This window comes from Pan paniscus, chromosome 22 (genome assembly GCF_029289425.2).
Source record: "Pan paniscus chromosome 22, NHGRI_mPanPan1-v2.0_pri, whole genome shotgun sequence".
NCBI classification, from domain to species: Eukaryota; Metazoa; Chordata; class Mammalia; order Primates; family Hominidae; genus Pan; species Pan paniscus.
This window is the reverse complement of record NC_073271.2, coordinates 39,650,688-39,675,286: the sequence shown is the minus strand read 5'-3', so window position 1 is coordinate 39,675,286 and position 24,599 is coordinate 39,650,688. Positions and strand designations below refer to the sequence as shown.

At 46.3% G+C, this 24,599-nt stretch overlaps 2 protein-coding genes across 7 annotated transcripts in view; one reads left to right on the top strand and one right to left on the bottom strand.

Moving 5' to 3' along the window:
• Positions 1-9,353, bottom strand: part of RRP1B (ribosomal RNA processing 1B) — a 36,705-nt gene extending 27,352 nt beyond the window's left edge. For both annotated transcript variants that reach the window (XM_034948163.3, XM_063601430.1), the window contains exon 1: positions 9,041-9,353. In XM_034948163.3, coding sequence (XP_034804054.3) covers positions 9,041-9,170 — 130 coding nt within the window. In that variant the 5' untranslated portion in view covers positions 9,171-9,353. The remainder of the gene's footprint in view (positions 1-9,040) is intronic.
• The window catches only part of HSF2BP (heat shock transcription factor 2 binding protein), a 128,477-nt gene continuing 113,198 nt past the window's right edge, over positions 9,321-24,599 (top strand). For 3 of the 5 annotated variants that reach the window (XM_003823853.5, XM_008977567.5, XM_055105268.2), the window contains exons 1-4: positions 9,321-9,449; positions 10,517-10,794; positions 12,113-12,263; positions 24,465-24,568. In XM_003823853.5, the coding sequence (XP_003823901.1) occupies positions 10,759-10,794; positions 12,113-12,263; positions 24,465-24,568 (291 nt within the window). In that variant the 5' untranslated portion in view covers positions 9,321-9,449; positions 10,517-10,758. Of the gene's footprint in view, positions 9,503-10,516; positions 10,795-12,112; positions 12,264-24,464; positions 24,569-24,599 lie in introns of all 5 variants that reach the window. The other 2 variants (XM_063601431.1, XM_063601432.1) reach the window with 2 other exon arrangements.

Sequence of the window (24,599 nt, the reverse complement as noted above, 5' to 3'; positions counted from 1 at the left end):
GAATCCTCAAGTCTTGATGTGTGTTACAAATGGTCTTTATTAGGATTTTACTAGGAGATCCTAGGAGAAATCTTTTGGAGCAACAAAGTGCTATAAACTAGATGAAGGCAAACAAATATTTAGAATCAATGTGATCTTAATACTCCAAAAGATGCTTAAAAAGTGACAAAAAGGGCCGGACGCAGTGGCTCATGCCTGTAATCTCAGCACTTTGGGAGGCTGAAGTGGGCGGATCACGGGGTCAGATGATCAAGACCATCCTCACTAACACAGTGAAACCCCGTCTCTACTAAAAATACAAAAAAAATAAGCCGGGTATGGTGGCGGGCGCCTATAGTCCCAGCTACTCCAGAGGCTGAGGCAGTAGAATGGTGTGAACCCAGGAGGTGGAGTTTGCACTTTGCAGTGAGCTGAGATTGCGCCACTGCACTCCAGCCTGGGCGACAGAGCGAGAGTCCGTCTCTTAAAAAAAAAAAAAAAAAGTGACAAAAAGACCTTTTAATGGACCAAAGTTTATTTAGTGTATTCAGAGTGCGTTAACCTTAATTTACAGGTATTGATTTCCACTTTGCTAAGGGTCTTTCTCCCATCAACAATTTTATAATGGTACATTTTGATTCTTTTTTTTTTTTTTTTTTTGAGATAGAGTCTTGCTCTGTTGCCCAGGCTGGAGTGCAGTGGCACAATCTAGGCTCACTGCAACCTCTGCCTCCCGGGTTCAAGCGATTCTCCTGCCTCAGCCTCAAGAGTAGCTGGGATTATAGGCGCGTGCCACCATGCCTGGCTAATTTTTTGTATTTTTAGTGGAGACAAGGTTTCACCATGTTGGCCAGGCTGGTCCGGAACTCCTGACCTCAGGTGATCTGCTGGCCTCGGCCTCCCAAAGTGCTGGGAATACTGGCATGAGCCACCACGCCCGGCCTGCATTTTGATTCTTTTATGATAGTTTTTCATGTAAAACCAAGATATCAGGAACTAACATAAAACTAGTTTATTAAAGTATATTCCCTTTCACAGTTGGAGAGAAGATGTACCAACTGGTTCTCTTGCCCTCTTGTTATGAACAAGTCATGCCTGGGGATCCTCACGTGGATAATGTAAGTATGGTATGATAATAAACCCCACTAGAGCTGAGCCAACTGCGGTCATGATTGCAGTAACTTTTTTTTTCTTGGCCACAGTGACCTGCACTTATATTTAATCATATTCAAAGACCACATATATCCCCAGTGAATTGAAGGCTTTGGGCAAGGATCATAAATAGCTGCTAAAACATTAGATGAAAAGATATCACCCAGGCGTGGCGGCTCACTTGAGCTCAGGAGTTTGAGATCAGCCTGGGAAACACAGCAAAATCCAATCTCTACAACATTGTACTCCATGGAGCTTGGGCGACAGAGCAAGACCCTGTCTTAAACACACACACACACACCAACGACAAAACCAAAAAATTGGCAGAGCATGGTGGCATGTGCCTGTAGTCCCAAGTACTCAGGTGGCTGAAGTGGGAGGATGACCTGAGCCCAGGAATTTGAGGCTGCAGTAAGCTATAATCGTGCCACTGCACTCCGACCTGGGCAACAGAGCAACTCTGTCTCTCAAACAAACAAACGATATTAAGAAACTTGAAAGTGGATGTGTCGGACCATCAACACCCAAACCCACCGACTGATCATTAACATGCACAGGCAATAATCACGCATCACATGCCAGAGGTGATGCCAACAGGAAGAACGCTGCACCAACCTATGAAGTATTCTTACAAAAGTGTCAAAAAAAAAACACCCAACTGTGTCAAATCTTAACTATTAATATTAGTTTATAGGAAATACAGGGGACAGAGGAACATGGTAAGTGAGACAACAGGATGCAGTCAACAAACCCCAAATATGTGAAACTCTACAAGGCATATGACCTATGTCCTCCAACAAATAAACTGTACAGAAAAAGATGGGTAAGAACTGTTAGATTTTAAGAGCGTCTTGGCAGACATATTAACCAAATGCAGTGGGTGGTCCTCATTTGGATTGCTCATAAAAAACATTTGATGAGAAAAACTAAACAGATTGAATATTTCATGCTATTAAGGATTTTTTTTTTTTTTTTTTTGGAGACAGTTTCACTCTGTCGCCCAGGCTGGAGTGCAGTGGTGCAATTTCGGCTTACTGCAACCTCTGCTGCCCGGGTTCAAGCGATTCTCCTGCCTCAGCCTCCCACGTAGCTGGGATTACAGGCACCTGCCACCGCACCCAGCTAAGTTTTGTAGTTTTTAATAGAGACGGGGTTTCGCCATGTTGGCCAGGATGGTCTCAGTCTCTTGACCACATGATCCGCCCACCTTGGCCTCCCATAGTGCTGGGATTACAGGTGTGAGCCACCAGGCCTGGCAGCCATGCTAGTTTTAAGGGGGAAAGTGAAGCACAACTTTGTGCAGGAGCTCAACTGCTGGTGCCAGCACCTTGTTTTTCTCCACTGCAACCTCTGCTGCCCCAAAGATTGTCTCCATTCTCAGACAGGCTCCACCTGTGTTACAAGGTGGCTGGGAGCAGGTACAAACTGTGTGTTCTCTTCAAGTCCAGTAAGGAGAGAGCTAGAAACTCCTAAGGACTGAGCAAGAAGATTTTTACCTGCAGAGGGTCACTTGGCTTTTCTTGAACCTGTCCTGTGGCCAAGGGAATTCTGCTGAATTGGCAGAAGCCGCCGCCTCTCCACGTGGGGTAAGCCCCACCCAGACCACAGAGTCCCTCCACACCCTGCTTGAAGGTGGAGAGCCTTGGAGGGAAATCCCAATGTAGCTGCCCAGCAAGGACAAGGAGTGCCCTGAGCCTGACCCCATGCAGTAACCTGGGTCCTTCAAATCCTCTTTTTGGGTTTAAGTTGGTTAATGCTCCTGCACTTCCAGTTGCATCACTGTCTTAGTCTGTTGCGCTGCTATAAAGGAACACCTGACGCTAAGAGGTTTATTTGGCTCGAGGCTCTGCAGGCTGTACAAGCATGGCTCCAGCATCTGCTTCTGGGGAGGACCTCAGGGAGTGTCCCATCTTGGCTGGAGGGGAAGGGGAGTTGTCATGTCACATAGCAAGGGAGGAGGAAGGTGCCAGGCTCTTTAACAGTCAGGTCCCACAGGAACTAGGAGTGCGCACTCATTTAATCCCAAGAGAATGGCACCAAGGGTTCCGCTGGAACCCAGGAGGCGGAGGTTTCAGTGAGCCAAGATCGCACCACTGCACTCCAGCCTGAGCGACAGAGCGAGACTCCATCTCAAAAAATAAACAAATAAATAAAATAAAATAAAACTAGCATGGCGTAGATGTTCTGTCAAGTTGCAACTGAAAGAGTCCTAACTAATAAAAACACGTTTATTGCAAAGAACCTTACCACCATCAAAGTGATATAATCACAAGCTTGTCTTGCTCCCTGACTCCTGAATCCCAGGCTCTGAACCAGAGGGACTGATTCAGTCTGTCTGATGTGCATCTTTCCAGATCTTTCCTGGGCATTTATTTACAGAACAGTTACAGGTAGTGCAGAAAAGCACAGTTGTGTGTGTGACCTAAATGGCATAATATTCTGTATTCTGGTCTTTCTCACTTAAAAACAGCATATTTATTTCCAGATGGTTTTGTAAGTATACCATTGGGTCAAGCCAACAGTAAGTGATAATGTGGTCTGCCCAGCATCTGCTATGGATAGCCCACACCTATAACAGGCAAAGGCACAGTATGATGTGCTACAGAGGCGTTCATAATGGAAAACAGTAGATTCTGATGGAGTGACAACAGACCCTGGACAGTGGGCAGCAAAGTGGGCTGGGTGAGTAATATGGGTTAGCTGTGTCCCCACCCAAATCTCACCTTGAATTGTAATAATCCCCACATGTGGTGGGAGGGACCCAGTGGGAGGTAACTGAATCACGGGGACGGGTTTTTCTCATGCTGTTCTCGTGAGACTGAATAAGTCTCATGAGATCTAACGGTTTTATAAAGGGGAGCTCTCCTGCACATACCTGCTTGCCTGCCGCCATGGATGACCTGCCTTTGCTTTGCTTCTCCTTTGCTGTCTGCCATGATTGTGAGGCCTCCAATCCACAGTTCCACAGCCATGTGGAACTGTGAGTCCATTAAACCTCTTTCCTTTATAAACTACCCAGTCTCCGGAGTGTCTTTATTAGCAGCGTGAGAACAGGCTAATACAATGAGAAAAGATACTCTGATTGTCTCTTTTCTAGGAGGCAACAGAGTAGCACAGAAACAAACCTTGGCTCAGGCCCCAGCTTCCTGCTGACAGGGGCCCAGTATCAGAAAACTGTCAACTGACTTTTGGGCCTCAGTTCTATCACCTATACTATATGAAAGATTTATTGTTAGGGTCAAGCCCAAGACGTGTGAAACACTGTAAGAACAAAGCACTATTGAGTTGGTGAGAGATTACAATAATTGTCTCACTTTCTATTCCTAGGAATACATTTTACATTTTGTTCCCTTTTCTCTTTTTCTTTTTTTTTTTGAGACGGAGTTTTGCTCTTGTTGCCCAGGCTGCAGTGCAATGGTGCGATCTTGGTTCACTGCCTCCCGGGTTCAGGTGATTTTCCTCCCTCAGCCTCCCAACCTCAGGTGATCCACCCGCCCTGGCTTCCCAAAGTGTTGGGATTACAGGCGTGAGCCACTGCGCCCGGCCCATTTTGTTCCCTTTTAAAACATCTATTTTCCATTTATGTCTGTGTGTGTGTGTTCACCTAGGAATCTAATAAAAACAAGCCACCAATTTTTGAAGTATTCAAAGTAAAAGAGAGAAATGCTCATTACTGAATTACTTTCAAAGCTCTGAAAGGCAAAGTACATTATCTGAAGCAGTTTGGTTTCATCAGTCTTGTCTTCTCTATTTCCTTCTTGGGGCTAAATTTCTTAAACTTAATACAACTATGTTTTTACAACAATACAATATAGGTTTATTTATTTCAAAATGAATGAGGTAGGCCAGGTACAGTGGCTCACTCCTGTAATCCCAGCACTTTGGGAGACCGAGGTGGGCAGATCACCTGAGGTCAGGAGTTCAAGACCAGCCTGGCCATCATAGAGTGAAACCCTGTCTCTACTAAAAAAATACAAAAATTAGCTGGGCATGGTGGTGCACGCCTGTAGTCCCAGCTACTTGGGAAGCTGAGGCAGGAGAATCGCTTGAACCTGGGAGGTGGAGGTTGCAGTGAGCCGAGATTGTGCCACTGCACTCCAGCCTGGGCGACAGAGCAAGTCTCTGTCTCTCAAAAAAACAAAAACAAAGGCTGGGCACGGCGTGGCTCACACCTGTAATCCCAGCACTTTGAGAGGCCTAGGCGGGCGGATCATGAGGTCAGGAGCTCAAGACCAGCCTGGCCAACATGGTGAAACACCGTCTCTACTAAAAACACAAAAATTAGCCAGGCGTGGTGGTGGGTGCTCCCAGCTACTCGGGAGGGTGAGGCGGGAGAATTGCTTGAAACTGGAAGGTGGAGGTTGCAGTTAGCAGAGATCGCGCTGTTGCACTTCAGCCTGGGTGAAAGAGCGAAACTCTGTCTCAAAAAACAAAAACACACAAAACAAACGAGGTAAACATCAAAGTGAGACATGTAGACATGTGAAATATCAGTAAGTTTTGAAATGAGCAAATCCAACAGCTACTCTCACCACGCAATGAGCCCAGAAGCCATTTTAGATGGGGGTAAAGTGTTATACTTGAACACACCCCAGTGTCAGAACATCCACAACTTCTATTTATTATAACTCTTGGATAGAGAGAACCCTAACCCCATCATTATAAAAAAACTTATTTCCTCCATCATCTACACTGAATCTAATATAGCATCAACCATGAGATGTACTGTTATTTTGTATGCTGCCAAAAAGAAAGCAATGATACAAATGAAATTGTCACCGGGTTGATTTTGGGATGCCTCCCTATTTTAGTCAATATTTTTAAAGTTGCAGAACTGATAAGATAGGCAGGGATGGTCTGTTTTGTTCACTGCTATATTCCCAGTGCCAAGAATAGCATACATAATAGTACACAGTTGGCACTCCATAAATGTTTGCTAAATATATGAATGAATGAATGAATTGGGACAAATAAGCTCTTATGGATGAAAGCCATGGAGAGTGATCATTTTATGACTGTGAGCACCCAACTTGAACAGTTAAAGCATGAGCGCAACACTCTGTTACTTAAAGCAATACAAAGATTTCCAATTTATTTTTAAAATGACAAAGCTATCTATTGATGTTGCTGCAGAACAGCTCATGTTTCAGGAAGAGTGATAGCTCACATTTCCTTTATGATGCCTAAGACAAGATGCAGAAAAGTTGGAGCCTGTCATCGGGAGTCGAATGTCAGGCCAAGTTATTTCCAAACTTGTGCTGTAATTGTGATGGGGCATAGCTGTGGTGGAGACCTTGTGTTTTCTTGTCCCATTATCACTGTCCACGACATTCATGCTGCGGAGTTATTTTCTGAAGGCCCACTGTACTCCATGCAATGTGGTGGTGAACAAGATATACAAGACAAGTCACTCTGGGTGTGATAGGCACTAACCAGACAGGACTCTGGAGCACTGGTGTAAACTGGTCTTAGGCCCCCGCATAACCTCTGCATTTGCAAATCCTGGGCTGGCTCACCAAAGGGTTTGAGCAAAAGGCTCTGTCTAGGCTGTCTTAGCACCATAAGTATTGCCTCTGGTCTTCCACTCTTGTATAGGCCAAGACCTTTTACGGTTGCATGTACTCCCACTTCTGGCTAAGAAAACAGATGGAAGCTTACGGTGTTTCGGGAGAAGGATGACACATTGATAATTAAGAAGCAATGTAGCTAAGTGCTACAACAGAGACACAATGGATGTTTTAGAACCCTGGAGGAGTAGGGCAAGATGCTAGGGGAGGCTTTTTGAAGGAAGTGATACTGAACTGAATGCTGGCAGTGAAGAAGGTGTGGGATTCTTTGCAGAGTGAACAGGAGAAGCAAAGGCAGAGAGGTGAGAAATTGTGTGCTGTACACCAAGAACCATGACCGATTGTGTTGACGGAACATGAAGCAGTTACACGGGGCTTAGGCAGGAAGAGCACCTGAGGACAGATCATGACTTGCAGACACTGAATTTCAAAAAATATTGGTGATGTGGGATCAGATTTGTTTTAGGAAGATGACCCTGGGCTGGTCTGTGGAGGACAGATTCCTGGGGACACAAATGAAGTTAAGGAGACCAGTTGGGGAATATGCGGGTGCAGAAGTTTCGGTGAGATACAAAGAGCCCACGGTCAAGAATTTATTTCATCAGGAGGTGAACGAGGGAGGACGGGGTCCTCCCACTGGATGTGGGCCAGGGGAAGAGGATGAGGAATTCAGAGGAGTCCAGGACAATCCCGTGTGTCCAGCTGGAATCTGAATGGCTGGTGGGAACCAGCAACCAAAAGAAAAGAAAACAGGTGGCAGTGGAGCAGCAGCAGAGAACAGGATTTCGGGGAAAGAAAACAGAACTTTTTTTGGCATCCTGAGTGTGAGGTGCCAGGTAGAGAAGCCAGGCTAGCAAGGCACATCCGAGCTGCAAGTAGGAATGGGCTGGGTCAACAATTTAGGTTTAGAAACCATCAGCATATATGGGGTACCTGGAACTGTGAGACTAAACAAAATCTCTTGGGGAGATTCTTAACAGAATCAAAGTCAGGAATTTTGGTCTTTATTCCTTTTTCTATCAGACTTCCCAGGAAAGTGTATTTTCTTTTTTTGGGTAGTCTGGTGATTTCTCTTAAAAATAAAACAAACTGAGAATGTCAGTGATGGGGGAGATAATATCTGTTCTTTTAAGCAGATTCTAAATGTATTAGTACCATCAGTAACTAAATCAAACTTTATCTTAAAACCTCTATTACACATTGTAGTTCATATTGTATGGGCTCACTCAAGAGTTTATAGAAAGTATTTTTGGATGAGGTAAATGAAATCATCCAACAGCAGTGCCGTTAAAATCTAAACTACAAAGCCCTGTGTGATCTGGCCACTGCCTACATCTCCAACTTCATCTCATAACACTCGCCCCCCCAACCCCAACTTATTGGTCTTTCAAACCACTCCTAGGGCACGTGAAGCTCTTTCCTGCCTCTGCATAGGCGGTTTCCGCTCATTTCTCTTCAGATCTGAGCTGAATATCACCCCAGAGAGGCCTTCCCAGAACAGCCTATCAAGAAGAGCAACCTCCTTCCCTTTTTGCTATTATCTGGTTTTCTTTTTCCTTTTTTCTTTTCTTTTCTTTTTGAGACGGAGTTTCGCTCTTGTTGCCCAGGCCGGAGTGCAATGGTGCGATCTCGGCTCACGGCAACCTCCGCCTCCCAGGTTCAAGCGATTCTCCTGCCTCAGCCTCCCGAGTAGTGAGATTACAGGCATGCACCACCATGCCCGGCTAATTCTGTATTTTTAGTAGAGCCGGGGTTTCACCATGTTGGTCCGGCTGGTCTCGAACTCCCGACCTCAGGTGATCCGCCCGCCTCGGCTTCCCAGAGTGCTGGGATTACATGCGTGAGACACCGGCCTACTACCTGGTTTTCATTTCCTTTACTACACTTACACAAGGTCTACTTTATTTGCCTGTTTGCCTCCTTGCTTTATTACTAATAGATCCTCGAGGGTAGTGATTTTGTCTGTCTTCTCTCCTGCAGCCCCGTCACGTAAAGGTGCTGGTCAAAGGAAGGCGGCAATCACCGACCGGACACCAGGGCAAATCAGGGCAGCCCAGTGATTCGAGATGCCGGCTGGGGAATCGGACCCATGTGGATCTTTTCTCAGCTTCCCTGCTTACTGTGACTTTCATAAGTAACGGAACCCCCTCAACCCGTTTCCTTAAGTGTAAAAAGGCACTAGACACAGCAAGAAGCGGTTCCGGCAGCGCGGAAACCGAAGCACACGCTGGGTGTCACGACAACACGTGGAAGCCGCATTCCGTGCCGGGGCCCTAGCCCCAGCCCCGGCCCCCGGCCCCCGGCCCGCCATGTGGCGCGGCTGACCGCGGCCGTGCGCCCACCTGTCTCCCTCTGCGTCTTCACGCTGATGTACTGGCGCAGCTTCTTCACCGCTCGGTCCCGGATGCCCTTCTCGCTGGACGCCAGCCGCTGGGCAAATTGGATCTCGGCCGGCTGCATGGCGGGGGCCATCGCGCCCGCTGGAGCATCCCCGGCCGCGCAACCCGCGGTGCCGCTGCCGCCAGCCGAGCGCTGCGGAGCAGCCAGCCACCGTCCGCCCGGGCCGCGACTGCACAGAAGGCGGTGGCGGCGGCGCGCGGGCTGATGGCGTCACAAAGGCGCCGCGGCTCGCAGCGCGCTCTGGGAGTGAGCGCGGCAGTGGCCCTGGCAGCTGGCTGAGCGGCCCAGCCCGTGTGCACGTGGCGCCGGCGCTGCCTTTTGGTTGCCAAAATTCAGGCTGTAGACGGCGAGGTTAGCCAGGGTTAGGACTTGGCCAGGAAGAGACGGAAGGCTGTTTGTAAACGGTCTAGGATTTTTTTGTTTGTTTTTGAGACAGGGTCTCCCTCTGTCGCCCAGGTTGGAATGCAGTGGCGCGATCTTGGCGGTGATCCTGGCTCACTGCAGCCTCGACCTGCCAGACTCGAGCGATCCTCCCATCTCGACCGCCCAAGTAGCTGAGACTACAGGCGCGCGCCATCACGCCCCACTATTTATTATTTTTTTGTAGAGACGGTGTCTCGCTATGTTGCCCAAGCTGGTCTCAAACTCCTGGGCTCAAGCAATCCTCCCGCGTCGGCCTCCCTGATCGCTGGGATTACAGGCTTGAGCCACCGCGCCTGGCCACAGTCTAGGATCTTTAATCCCATTTAGCACACCCCGTTGAGCCAGCAGCTCACCTGCGATCTCCGTGGCATGGAGTTTTTAACTGTGGAGCCCCCGGGCCCCCGGGTGGAGTTGAGACTGGAAGGAAAGGCCGGCACTGGGGCCTGTTGAGCGGGTGGAGGGCTCGCCTTCCTCCAGTGCCTGCAGAGGCTTGGGCAGACCGGTGCGCCCCTACCCCGGAGCCCTGGTGCCAGTGCAGGGGCGCCCGCGCAGGCGTCCCGAGGCCTGGCGAGCACGCGCGCTTCCAGGGGAGTTGGGCAGGGCGGGCTGCTTGCTAATTCCAGAGAGGGAAGAAATCTTAGCTTTGGGTTCATCTAAAACCCGAGGCCATCCTATATTTTGCGGACTTAGCGGGTGTGCTGGGGCAAGTTAATGGACTAGGTCACTCCACACGTAGCGGGGCTTATCTCAGTTGCTCCGCTCAGTTGTCTGGGCGACCTCCCGAGGTGCCTGTTGACACAAAAATTCAACCCTTAACGTAAAAGCGCCTGAATCCGAGCGAGGGAAGGCGAACGGCGGAGGCGAGGTTTCCAGCAGACTGCCCATTTGAACGCAGTCCCCCTTAGTGTAGCATTCCTCGCCAAACAGGAAAGGACCCATCCGATTTATTTTACTTGACACTTACATCAGGGGCTGACTTTCCTTCTGCTTTGCAGATAACAAGTTTAAAACCCCGGCTAAGCCAGAAGAGCCAAAGAGGGACCTCGCCAAGGCCACTCCTCGCTCTCAAGGCCGAGAATACTGCGCAAATTCTGTGAGGTTTGGGCCTGGCGGCTCTCCGTTCCCGACCCCCGGCGTGGATTCGTTCCCGCGCTTTCTGGCGTGAGGGGTCAGAGGGCGCGCCGGGGTCAGAGGGCGCGCCGACGCTCAGGCGAACGGAGCGGAGGCGGCAGCGGCCATGGGCGAAGCGGGCGCCGCTGAGGAGGCCTGCCGGGTTAGTGAGGAAGCCCTGGCCTATGCCAGCGTGTTGAACCGTCGCCATTCGCTCCCCTCAGGGCCTTGCCCCGTGCGCTCGGAGACGGCTCGCTGTCGCGTGCTTGGGGGAAGCCTGGAGACTTCCTCCCCTAACGGCGTGGGCTGGGCCGGAGCGGGGTGGAGACCTGGGCGGGAGGCGACTTCGCCTCCAAACCCACGCGGGGACCCGGTCTGTGAGGCTGCGCGTGGTGGGGGCACTCAGTGGCGCCAAAGCGGGCATGGGAGCGTGGGATGGATGGTTACTCTCCTCTCTGCCCTGTGGAAGCCCAGTTCCCCTCCGAAGGCCCTGGCCCCCTGCCTCGGGACTTAGCGTCAGGCTTAGAGAGAATCTGCCCTCCATCGATTTTATAACTGTAACTGATTGCATGCGATGGAGAAGGCGCTTGGACTGGGGCCAGATCCGTGTTCACATCCTGCTTCCACCCGTTATTAATTGTGCTGCATTGAGAGTCATCTAGCTCCCGTGCCTTAATTTCCATCTAGACAATCTTGGAGGCTTGGGGTGAACAGTAGATGAGATCACGGGCGGAGGGCTTGGCAAACCCAGTAGGAAACCAGATGACTTCCTGTTCCTCCTGATTAGTTTGGTGCTGCAGTGATAAAAAGTTGCAGGCGTTTTCTTTGACTTTTAGGAGTAGAGCTCTTGTATGACTTTTCTTTTTCGTGGTCTTGCTCTGTTGCCCAGACTGGAGTGCAGTGGCACGATCATAGCTCACTGCAGCCTCCAACTCCTGAGCTCAAGCCTTCTTCCCGTGTCAGCCTGCTGCGTACAGGCGCCGGCCACCACACCTGGCTAATTTTTGTATTTTTAGTGAGATGGAGTTTCACCATACTGGTCAGGCTGGTCTTGAACTCCTGACCTCAGGTGATCCACCCGCCTCGGCCTCCCAAAGTGCTGGGATTACAGGCGTGAGCCACTGCGCCGGGCCTCCTGGGCACGTTTTCATATTTTTGTAGTGACAGGGTCTCTCTGTGTTGCTCAGACTGGTCTTGAACTCCTGGCCTCCCAAATTCCTGGGATTTCAAGTGTGAGCCACCATGCCTGGCCTGTTTGTCCTTATTATTTTTTACATCTGGCTCCCTTTTTGAAGGCTGAAGCTTCAGCTTTCAAAATGTTTATATGTACATAAAATATATCTATAGCAGAATATACAGTAGGTAGAGACATGATTTGAAACAACGATGCACATAAGAGGTGTGAAAGAAAAGCAAGTTAACTTGAGCTGTTGTTTTTTTTGTCATGTGAAGAGAAATATAATAAGATCTTGTTCTTTTAGCACATGGGAACTAAAGAGGAATTTGTTAAAGTCAGAAAGAAGGATCTGGAACGGCTGACAACTGAAGTGATGCAAATACGGGACTTCTTACCCAGAATACTAAATGGGGAGGTGCTGGAGAGCTTCCAGAAATTAAAGATTGTAGAAAAAAGTGAGTCTTCATTTTCAGCAGTCATTGGTGGTAACAGTAATTTGTTCTAGCAGATTTACCCTAGGTAAATAATTGTAAACGAATTTTAAGGTACTCTTACAGTCCTTGTGATGATATTTGGGAGAGTCTGATGACCTAAGAAAGGGAGGTTTCCTCAATGTAGTGACTTGGACATATGTAAGTTGGTATATAAGTTGGTTGCCAGTTTTCTGAGCATCTATTAACAGCTTCTCTTTCTCTCTCACTCTCTTCATTGGCAGAAGAATTTTATACTTTTGATAACTGAAAAGCTCTATTCTGAAAATTAAGTACTTACTGTGTAAGTTAAGGATCTTGCCAAATGGAAACCTTGCATGGAGTTTACTTGTCAGTAGAGATAGCTGGAAGTGTGTTCACTTATCTTTAGGTGGATGGGTGAGCCAGTATCTAGAACTGATTGAAGTTTAGGCTTTCTGGTGTCCATTCAGACTTTTGAGATTTGAGCTGAGCTGTTATGTTGAATACCAGTTTAGGAGCCTATTGAAGTTCCTGGACATACTCTGAGATTGTCTCAGCACTTGCTTGATTGAGGCCAAATCATGATTAAATCAGCCTTTGACGGTAAAGGCCAATTTACTGCATGACATTTGGTTGTTATCCCTCCCTGTGTGCCCTCTAGAAAAGGTGCATCCAGGGGGCCCAGGTAGGTGTAGCACTCGTCCAGACAAGAAGATAGCTCACCCCAAGAATATGAGTTTCTGGCATGTGCAAACGTATCTGGTCAGTGGGCCAGCCACATCCAGTTAGAAGGGACAGTTCTCGTCCACCGTACCTTGTCCTGTTGATATTCTCTCCGAAGTCCTTGGATCCAGTCTTCTCTGCCCTGTGGTGTGCTCTGGGAGGTAGATCCCTGCAGATGGGGCTCTCCTGGTTCCCTTGCTGGCTGCCAGTGGGGCTCACCAATGGAAGGCATTGCTAGGTGGAGAGAGAGGTTGGGTGTTTCTTCCTGCTCCCTCCCTGCTTTGCTGCTGTTTTGTGGCAGTAGCTGCATCCCTCTACAACAGAGACTCCTGTCTAGAGGCCTCTTCCGTAGTCCTAGCTCTTGCTGGACTGCCCCTGCTCCTGTGGCTGTAGGGCTGTTGCTAGTCCCTGGGTACCTCGCTGTCCCTTGGTGGTTCTGTTATCTCTGCTCTCCCCTCTGTAAGTGCTCCCTTCAGAAAAGTCTCAACATCTGGGTTGATTTCTCTTTCCCACTGGGACTCTGCCAGATACATGGTGTGTCATTGGTTGCCAAAATGCCAGGTCATTGACTTCTAATTTCTCTAGTTTTGATTTCATGCTCATCCAGCAACTTTCTGAGATTAGTCATTCCTTGTGCATTTATCTTCAGGAAAGGAAGGTAAATAGGCATACACCAGTAGCAGCGTATGGCAGCCTGCTGGTTGGTTATATTCTCACTGTAAATTAATAAACTGGCATTCTAAAAAATACATCAGGGTCTCATGAGTTAGTTAACGTGAGTGTCTTTAGTGATCAGTCCCGCTGCCAAAATCAAACCGAGTGAGGGCCACAAACAAATCTGTGGTCACTTGATCACAGTCTGACTTTGGGAGATCTTATCTCATAGTCCCGGCCTTTCCCAGGCTATAGAGTCACCATTTTTCCCATAGTCTCTCTGGCAATTCCTGCTTATTCCCCTTTGCTGAAATTTATCCTTCTCTGCTTTGCAGCCTTCAAATAGGGCTTGAGGCTCAGGCCTAGGCCCCGCTTCTTGCCTCACCCCATGGCTTCTCCCTAGGCAGTCTCATGCACACTCACAGCTTCAGTTACCATCTTGATGCCAGTGGCTGCTGGATTTACTCTCTAGCCCAGAACTCTCCAAGCTCACGGCCTTGTGCCTGACTCCTACTTGGCATTTCTTCCTGCTTGTTTCATGATTATTTCAAATTCTAAATGTCTGCCCTAGCCTAATCAGTCTAAGGTCACCAGGAACAGACCCACAGTCTGACAGAGTGAGGTTTATGGCTCTTTGCAATGAGGAAGACCATACCAGAACACCGAGAAACCGTGGGGCATCTCAACAAAAAAGAGGATGGAGTTGTTGTAGGACTTGGAGACAGAGTGGTATTAGGTGAAGCATAAATGAAGCAAAATAGAACTGTGTCTAAAGGGACCAATATTAAGTCTGACTGCGAAGTGGACCCAGGTCCCGTTTCCTTGAAAACTACAATGTTCAAATAGACGTGGAACATTGTTCTAGAAATCCCTTACTTGAAGCTCTGCAGTAGCTGGAAATAGGGTTCTTTTCTGTGTCACAGTGACTTAGATCCTGCAGGCAAGAGTGGGATCTTCTTACTTGTATAATTTCAAACAACAAAATTTCTGCGAGTCTGGGATTTTACAGAATAAGGCTTCTCGGTTAATAAGAAGTTAGCAGTCACTCAAAGAAGAGGTCATTATGACACTTTACAGTTGCATTGTCTTTGAGAGATATTTTCTGTTAACTTGGCACCTGACTTTATCTGTGTTTGTTATTCCAGCCTGACAGAAGTCAGGATAGACTTTTGCTTTCTCGGTTCAAGCTAATTTTTACTTCCTGTTGTCATATCTGCCTCATGCTATCTGTTCCCTGCCCCTGTCTTACACTGGCCTGCCTCAGTCTCCCCAGAGCACCAACACCCAGACTAGAGACCCAGGAGTCTTCCTTGTTACCTGTCTCTCTTCCTCACTACTCCCCATGAAACCTGTCCGCTAGTAAGTCTTGTGAGTGTTACTTCATGGATGCATCCTGAATCATCAGCCTGCGTCTGTCTCCACTGCTGTGTTCTGCCTCCTCCTGGCGGTCTCCTCACTGCCACTCTCCAGTCCCTCAGACACACTGTAGCCTGAGTAGTTTGTGGCAGTTCAATCTGATGATGCCATTCACCTGCGTAAGTCTTCAGAAGCTTCTCTTTGTTTTTAGGATAAAGAACAAAAACCTAAAAACCCCACCCAGACTCACTATCATCCAAAAACCTAAGCAAAACCATACTACGGCTTAAAAGGCTTTATATTATTGGGCACAGCCCCGGCCCAGAGTCACTGCCTAATCTGACTACCTCGACATGATCAATCTTCCTTTGAAATGTTGTCATGGTACCCTATGCTTCTCCTTCAGACACATGGTTTTATTTCCATTTTACTTTATAAGCTGTTGGGAGTGCAGGGCCCCTGATTTTATCTGTCATTATCTCGGCCCCTGATTTTGTCTGTCATTATCTCCCTGGCTGATTATTTGGTCTTGAGGGAGCACCCTACTGTCTCTGCATGCCCTTCTTTCTTTCTCTCTCTCTCTTCCTTCCTTCTCCCTTCCCTTCCCTCCCCTCCCCTTCCCCTTCCCTTCCCTTCCCTTCCCTCCCCTTCCCCTTCCCTTCCCTTCCCTTCCTTTCCCTTTTCTCTCTCTCTCTCTCTGTGTCTCTCTTTCTCTCTTTCTTCCGAGTCTCACTCTGTTGCCCAGGCTTGAGTGCAGTGGCATGATCTCAGCTCACTGCAGCCCTGCAACCTCTGCCCCCTGGGTTCAAGCGATTCTCTTGCCTCAGTCTCCTGAGTAGCTGGGATTACAGGTGTGCGCCACCACGCCAGCTAATTTTTGTATTTTTAGTTAGAGACCAGGTTTCACCACGTTGGCCAGACTAGTCTTGAACTCCTGACCTCAGGTGATCTGCCCGCCTCGGCCTCCCAAAGCACTGGATTACGGTTATGAGCCACTGCGCCTGGCCTGATGCCCTTCTTTCTAGTTTGCAGTCCTATCTCATGAAACTCACATGTGCTCCAGGAAACATGGTGTTAACAGAAAGGAAGGATCAGATTGGGCTGGGCTGGTTCCAGGAGGGTTACTGTGGCCTCCTAAGGCATCTTTTATCTAATTTTGGCTTTTGAGTTTTTACCATTTAACCAACATCAAGAAAAATAAAAATTCTTCTTTTTATAAGGCCTAGATCTGATGGCCCTCCCCAAGCCTTCCCACGAGCCTGTCTTCCTAGACTAATCATGCTAGACATGACTCTAAGAATAGAGCTCTACAGAGGAAATTCACGATTGTACTGTGGCAGCAAGAGCCGTTTGACATACTGATTCTTCTACTCTCCCACTAGCCCTATTGTCCAGTATCCACTCCTTTTGCTTCTAGAGGTTAATGTGCACTTCCAGTTTTTTTTTTTTTTTTTTTTTTTTGATGGTGTCTGGCTCTGTCTCCCAGGCTGGAGTGCAGTGGTGTGAGCTCAGCTCACTGCAACCTCTGCCTCCCGGGTTCAAGCTATTCTCCTGCCTCAGCCTCCAGAGTAGCTGGGAATACAGGCGCCTGCCATCACGCCTGGCTAATTTTTGTATTTTTAGTAGAGGCAGGATTTCACCATATTGGCCACGCTGGTCTCGATCTCCTGACCTCAAGTGATCTGCCCGCCTTGGCCTCCCAAGGTGCTGGAATTACAGGCATGAGTCACCATGTGCTTCCAATCTTAAGCAGTGACTAAAGGCAACCTGAAGGTAGGAATGAATACAGGCAGGGAAGGAGTAGACCTGATTTGAGAAGTTTCTTTTAGAGTGTGGATATAGTTTTGTTTGGATGGGCTTAGGCTATACAGTAACTTGTAAGCCAGCTAGAGGATTGAGGTGACACATCAAGTAGCGAATGGGGCTTGATTTTGATTCTAGCCCAGCATCTACCTTTGGGAGGACTGAGCAAGGTAAATGGCAGTTTGCAATAATACTGACGAAGGTGTTGCCTGAGAGTCTTAGGGAGTTGATGGGTACTGGGGAGAGGCATGATTTGTTAGGAGGAGAAGGGGAGATATTCTAGGCCAGGGTGGTGGCATGTGAAAGTCACACATGGGATTGAGCAGGACCGATTGCAGGTTCATCAGCTAGTGTTTGATTGCTGTATGGAATAAGGATTGGGGGTATAGCAGAATTAGGGATGGAAAATGAGCAGTTTATGGAAGACAATCATAGATTGTTTTTAATTTGAGATGAGAGTCAACTGGAAATTACCACATGGAAATAACCATCAAAATAGTGATCAAAATGACGTTTTTTAGGAGAATGGTTTTTATAGGTGAGTGTAGGATAGGTTTGAAGAATTGGGTGGAAGATGAATTAGAGCATTCATCAAGGAAGGTCGTGAGTTCCATTAGTGTGTGGGACTGTGGCTGTATGGATGGAATGGAAGGGACGTTTGATTAGTCTCGGTGGTTAAGTCAGGACAAAGTGTCATGATTTATGATCGGCAGTGAGAGTATGGAGATACAGGATCATCTATATACTGCCTGCTGATTAGTGTCTACAAAATGTGGACAGTAATGCTTACCTCATAGGCTATGGCAAAGCTTAAAATGAGATAAGCTCTGTAAGGTGTGTGCCACTGTGACTGGCTCATAGGAGTCCCTGGTAAATAACACCTCCTCAGATGGTGTGGGAAACTATGTGAACCCTTGGGGAAATGAAGAGAGACTCCAATTCACAGCCCAGCAGCTTAGCTTCTGGCTCGGCCATTGTCACTTCATGAGTTTGGGAAAAGTTTAGGGAGGTTCGAGTAAGACTCACCTATGTTTGCAAGAGATGTAAACCGGGCCGGGTGCGGTGGCTCACGCCTGTAATCCCAACACTTTGGGAAGCCAAGGCTGGCAGATCACTTGAGGTCAGGAGTTCGAGACCAGACTGGCCGACAAGGTGAAACCCCATCTCTACTAAAAATACAAAAATTAGCCGGGTGTGATGGCATGTACCTGTAATCCTGGCTACTCAGGAGGCTGAGACAGGAGAATCGCTTGAACCCAGGAGGCAGAGGTTGCAGTGAGCTCAGATCATGCCACTGCACTCCAAACTGGGTGACAAAGTGAGACTCCATCTCAAAAAAAAAAAAAAAAAAAAAAAAAGCAAGCCTGAAAACACTATAGGAACCTCCATTTGACTTGTTAAGGTAGTGGCACTTAAGTACTTAGTAAGATATCACCCTCTGTTTTCTTTCATCCCTTCTTGTGCTTTATTCATCCAACAGTGGTGAATAAATCAGTGGGTATCAAAAATTTGTTTAAAACTAGGAAAATCCTATTTTTTATAAATAAAATTTTATGGGCCGGGCACGGTGGCTCATGCCTGTAATCCCAGCACTTTGGGAGGCCGAAGTGGGTGGATCACGAGGTCAGGAGATCGAGACCATCCTGGCTAACATGGCGAAACCCTGTATGTACTAAAAATACAAAAATTAGCCAGGCGTGGCAGTGGGCGCCTGTAGTCCCAGCTACTCGGGAGGCTGAGGCAGGAGAATGGTGTGAACCCAGGAGGCGGAGTTTGCAGTGAGCCGAGATCGCACCACTGCACTCCAGCCTGGGTGGCAGAGTGAGACTCTGTCTCAAAAAAAAAATTATATAATAGTATATGATGGTTCTAGATTTAAAATAGATGAAAACTGTATTTTCTGGATATTTGTTTTTAAAATTAAGTTTTAGAACATTTACTTATAAAATCAGTAAGTACAATGAAGGTGGTGTGATGAAAACAAAAATTTAGTATCAGGGATTTTGGAAGATATTCGGATGATCACTTTCAGCATCCAGTTTGTTTTTAGTTTTGCTTGTGAAGTCGCAAGAAGACACAATCCCACAGATAAGGAGTTGCAGATGGTGGTTTTGAAATAGTTCACCTAGCAACATGAAGACACTTTCTAATTAAACTGATATGAAGCTTGAAATAAGAGGAGTCAGGTATTTTTGTTTTACAATTAAATCGCTAAGATCGAGCAATTCTTTGCTTTCCTTGATTGGCAATTGTTCATTTTGGAGAGAAATAATAAAAAAGCCATTCAGTCTGTTTAAATCTTCATTGTCTTACAGAAAACACTTTTCATGCATTATGCTGCATTTGACAATTTGGCACCTTAGTGGCAGTCAGATATTCACTGACAGTCTCAGAGGAGCTGGAATTATTTTTGTATGTTGACAGCACACCTAAAATTTTGGCCTCATTTCTGAAATAATTAAAATGTTAAATAATTTTAACCTTTTAAAATTTGTTTATATGTTTTTTGATGTTAATGTGAACCAGCCTTGTTTTGGTCATTGAAAACATCAGCAGTGAATGCAAACTAGTGCAGCCATGATACGCTGGTGAGATATTTGACCAACAGATTTTTCTTTCTTTTTTTTTGAGATGGAGTCTCCCTCTGTCACCCAGGCTGGAGTACAGTGGCATCATCTTGACTCACTGCAACCCCAGCCTTCCTGGTTCATGCCATTCTCCTGCCTCAGTCTCCCGAGTAGCTGGGACTACAGGTGCGCGCCATCATGCCCGGCTCATTTTTGTATTTAAAATTTTTTTTTCAAAAAAAAAAAAAAAACCCCAAACTGAAAAACAAACAAAAGGCCAGGCGCGGTCAGCACACCTGTAATCCCAACTACTTGGGAGGCTGAGGCAGGAGAGTCGCTTGAGCCCAGGAGGCAGAAGTGACAATGAGTTGAGATCATGTCACTGCACTCCAGCCTGGGCAACAGAGGGAAACTCCATCTCAAAAAATTTTTTTAAATTAAATAAATGAATGATGAGCAAATGAGGCAAACAAAATGTTAATAGTAGGTAAGTCTGGGTAAAGAGAGATAACAGGAATTTTTTTTGGCATTAGTTTTTGTGAATTTGAAATTACTTCCAAATAAAAATTGTAAATAACATTGTAAAATGGAGATATTAATTGAATGTTTATGGGACTGTAGTTGTTCCCCAGGTACTCTTAGATTCTTAGCAGTAGGATTTGAAAACCACTGCGCTATGTGATTTCTAAAGTGTAGGATATTTTGAGATTAATTTCCTGAGAGTTTGATATGGGGTACCCCCATTTCAGTTCTGGGAAGAATTATTTGTAGTCTGTAGAAATAAGAACTTGAGAAATATCCATGAAGAGTAGAACCAAAGAGTCAGCACCAAAAAAGGATTATTACTTTGACTCGGAGTTTCTTGTGGCCCAGATAAAAGAACATGAAGAGTGTGTCACATCCATATCCTGGCAGGGAACAAAAGGAGTAAACGGAGTAAAGTGAAGAGATTAAAGTGTGATCAGGGTTGGGGGAACCAGTGCCTGGAGAAAGAAGCATCCGGGAACTAACGAGTGGAGCGCCATTGCCTCCCCTGGGCTGAAGGAGCAGAAGGGAGAGAGGTACCAGACGTGGTGAGAGGCGTTGCTCCAGACAAGATGCTTGACAGCACCTGGGACCTCACCCAGGAGGATGAAGCCCAGCAGGGAGGATGGAGTGGGGAGACATGTCCCATCCTTAGTCATCTTCTCCAGTCCTCCAGTTTCCTGCGGGGCTGCTACTGCATCCAACAGGAAGCCACAGGACGAGGGAGCCTTGTTACTGTGGGTCTTCACATCTGCCTCTTGGGGCACAGATCAGGGTGGAGATTGTGCAGAACATAGGAAAGTAGAGGAAAAAAAAACACTTGGGGAGCTTATGGACAGAGAAGGTGGAAAGGTGGTCAAGATGGAGGCGGAAGAGGTGTGTAGTGTTTTAATATCACCCGTGACCGCTCTGCTATTCATGTCATATATGTGTGTCAGTGAATGAAAAGCAAAATTCCCTGACTCTGGTTTGGGAAATCAACAGAATTAATTTGAGTTCAGCAAGATTGATTTTAGTTTTTTTTTTTTTGTTTTTTGTTTTTTTGAGATGAAGTCTTGCTCTGTCGCCCAGGCTGGAGTGCACTGGCGTGATCTTGGCTCACTGCAACTTCCGCCTCCCAGGTTCAAGCAGTCCTCATACCTCAGCCTCCCGAGTAGCTGGGACTATGGGCATGTACCACCACGCTGGGCTAATTTTTGTATTTTTAGTAGAGATGGGGTTTCGCCATGTTGTCTAGGCTGCTCTTGAACTCCTGACCTCACATACCAGGTGATAAAGAAATGGTAAGATAAATTGACGCCGTTTGTGCAGTTTTCTTTGATTAGTGTTTTAGAAACCCTTATTTTCATTTCTAGCTTTCTGTACCCTCCCTGTGAATAAGTTGAGCATCAAGAGACACAGCCATTCTCATGTTATTAGACCTGTATTAAGAAAGGATTATGGACTGCGTGCAGCAGCTCATGCCTGTAATCCCAGCACTTTGGGAGGCCAAGATGGGCAGATCACTTGAGGTCAGGAGTTCAAGACCAGCCTGGCCAACATAGTGAAACCCCATCTCTACTAAAAATACAAAAATTAGCTAGGCGTGGTTGGTGGCGGGCGCCTGTAGTCCCAGCTACTCGGGAGGCTGAGTTAAGAGGATCACTTGAACCTGGGAGGCGTTGGTTGCAGTGGGCTGAGATCGTGCCACTGCACTGACAGAGAGACACCGTCTCGGGGAAAAAAAAAAAATTGTTGTTTCAGAAGATACATAGATGTTTAAATGGTCTATGATTTAGGTTGTTTGTAATATTCACTGTTCATATTATTTCTGTCTCTGGGCTTAAAAAAATATAAAAGTAATATATTCTTATTGTATGAGAATGAGACATACAGATAAAGTAGCCATGTGTTTTTCTTGGTTCAAAGATTAGCAGAAGGAATGTATAAAGAAGTGAAATAAATTTATGTGACAAATATTTATGTATTGCCTACTATATTCCATATAGACATTTGGAGGGTGGGCATAGAAGAAAACCTATGCAAATCCCTGCCTTCAGGGTGCTTTTAGGTAGCATGCATGCAGTGGGGCCAAGTTGAAAATGCAAGGTCAGGGTTCTGTTCCGAGGCAGCAGCAATGCTCCCATCTGGCCACAAGGTGGCGGCCTCATACAGCAGAAGGGCACTTGTCACCTCCCCAGGAGCCTGGCGTAGATGGGTGTGGCCTCCCTGATGACTGACTGGAATTCTATGAGATTGCCTATCGTAGAGTGGGATGTTTTAACCCTGTCCCTTTGGTATGTTAACTTACACTAGGGTTGCATACAGCTGTCTGGAACAAGTGATTATGAAATTACCGTAATGCAAGAGAGCCGTTTTGGGTGGTCAAAGTTAATTCCCACAGGTTTTTACACATGATAAGGCTTGTAGAGATTTCCTATCTCTTTTACCATGTTTGAGTAATATACCGTTTAATAGTAGAAGCCAAATTTAACAGTTAAATGCAAAGAAAAAATTTTAAATCACAAATTTCATCTCAGTTTTTCAGTTTGTTCATTTTTGTCTATGACCATAGGTGGTATTTCATATAATTGTAGTGTGTATGTGTATAAATAATGTATTTCCATTTAACTTTGTTACAAATAATGCAAGTATGTAGTTTTTAAAGCATAGTGCTTCCTAGTTGATTTTTTGGCTGGGATTAGGATAAAATCAAGAATTCCAGTGAAAGTCATTGTGGCACAATATTTCTTAAAAGAGCAGAAAATGAAACTGTGATTTGAGGGAGAGGAAATAGTCCAAAGGCACTTTGCTCTATTTCTGAGAGCCACTTTTTTTTTTTTTTTTTAAGAGATGGGAGTCTTACCCTGGCTGGTCTCGAACTCCTGGCCTCAAGTGATCCTCCCACCTCAGCTTTCTAAAGTGCTGGAATTACACAGGCATAAGCCACCGAGCCGGGCCCCTAAGAAACACATTTTATGAGAAGCTTTGCCAGCCAATTTTATGATGTTTAGCTGGTCTGAATATTTACTTTTAGGTTCTAATTTTTCTTCTAGGACGGGGTCTCTAGAAAATTTAGAGACTAGCTTGCTTGCTTCCTTCCTTTTTAACGTTTCCTTTAGAGCTTTGGGGATACACGTGTGGTTCTAAGCAGTCCCCACAAGTGTCTTATTCTGGCTTCCTCTTGTCCTCTCAGACCCCTAGATTAGAAAGCCGTACCCGCTTCTCGTTTGTTTGCAGATAGTTGAGGAAGTGTCTCTGAGCTTTTTCTCCTCTAGGGTGGAGTAATGTTCCGTTCTCCAGGCGCCTGGCTCTTTGAGGCTTTCTCACTCATCGCAAGTGACAGTACAAGAATGAAACAGATAACCAGAGTTGCCTTGTGTTTTTCTCAGTTCAAGGATTAGGAGAGGGAATGTGTAAAGAAGTGAAATTCCTTCATGTGACAAATATTAGGTAGCTGCCTTCCATTACTCTCCATTTTTTTGCTTTTTCACATTCCTGTGGATGGGTTCCCTTGTTTGCTGTTGCTGGTCATGTGTTGCGTGTTCATTTTATTTTATTGGTGATGAGAGACCAGGTTATTGCCCAGAAGTAGTTCTCAAAGTGTGGGTCCCAGACAGGCAGCATGAGTCTCATCTGGGAACTTGTTAGAAATGTAAATTCTCAGGCTCACCCCAGACGTTCCAAATTGGAAACTGTGGATGGGACCCAGCCGACTCTGTATTATCAAGTCCTCCAGGGATTCTGATGTACGCTAAAGTTTGAGAATCACTGTCCTAAAGCATCGCTACTTTAATCAAATAAGTTAGACCATTAGCTCTTAGCACCCTCAAATCTTGGTATATGTTGGCATAAAAACTGATAATTTCCTAGCTTTTGAGATCAAACACTTAAAAATTTGTATTATATATTTGTTTTTTCGAATGTCAGTATTTCTGCAACATAAAGTTTTAAATTTAAAGTTGATAGTACTTTTGCTTGATTTATTGACGTGGATTTTTTTGGGATTTTTGTTGGCTGTTGTTGACTCATCAACTAAATGAGTGCGGTGGAGAGGAAGTATGTAGTTTCCACTCTTTCACTATAGCATTTTCTCATTTTTATCACTGTTCTTTCCCTCCTCCAGTGCCTACTACTGCAGTTGTTCCCATTGAGTCAGTCTGCCAGTGGGTGACACTAGCTTTGTGAATCAGCCTGTGCTGGCGCCGTGCACTCCCTGAGCTGCCTTCTGCTTTTCATGGAGTAGCGACAAGTCTGTGCCATGAGACAGTCGGGCTTCTCAGCTCTGCCTTCCATCCTTTAAATAACATGTTTTCTTGAAGCCTTGAGTACTAGTCTGGCAGTAAAGTGAAACCTTAAAAACAAAACAGAAAACAACCAAAGTCCTTTGTGCTGTGGGTTAAAAACTGAGATGGACTTAGAGAACAGGACTTTTAGAATATTGGTTATTCAAGGACAGGCTAGAAGTCAAGAAATGCAAATATTCTCACCTAAGAAATTAGTACACATTTTACTAAGTCAAGACTGGGCAAAATAGATGCTTAGGGAGAGATTAGTGACTTGAAATATCTTGAGTAATTTTATGTCTTTCTCCTAGACCTGGAAAAGAAAGAGCAAGAATTAGAGCAGCTGAAAATGGATTGTGAGCACTTTAAAGCCCGCCTGGAAACCGTGCAGGCCGACGACATAAGAGAGAAGAAGGTACCATGCTCAGGGACAGACTCTCACCAAG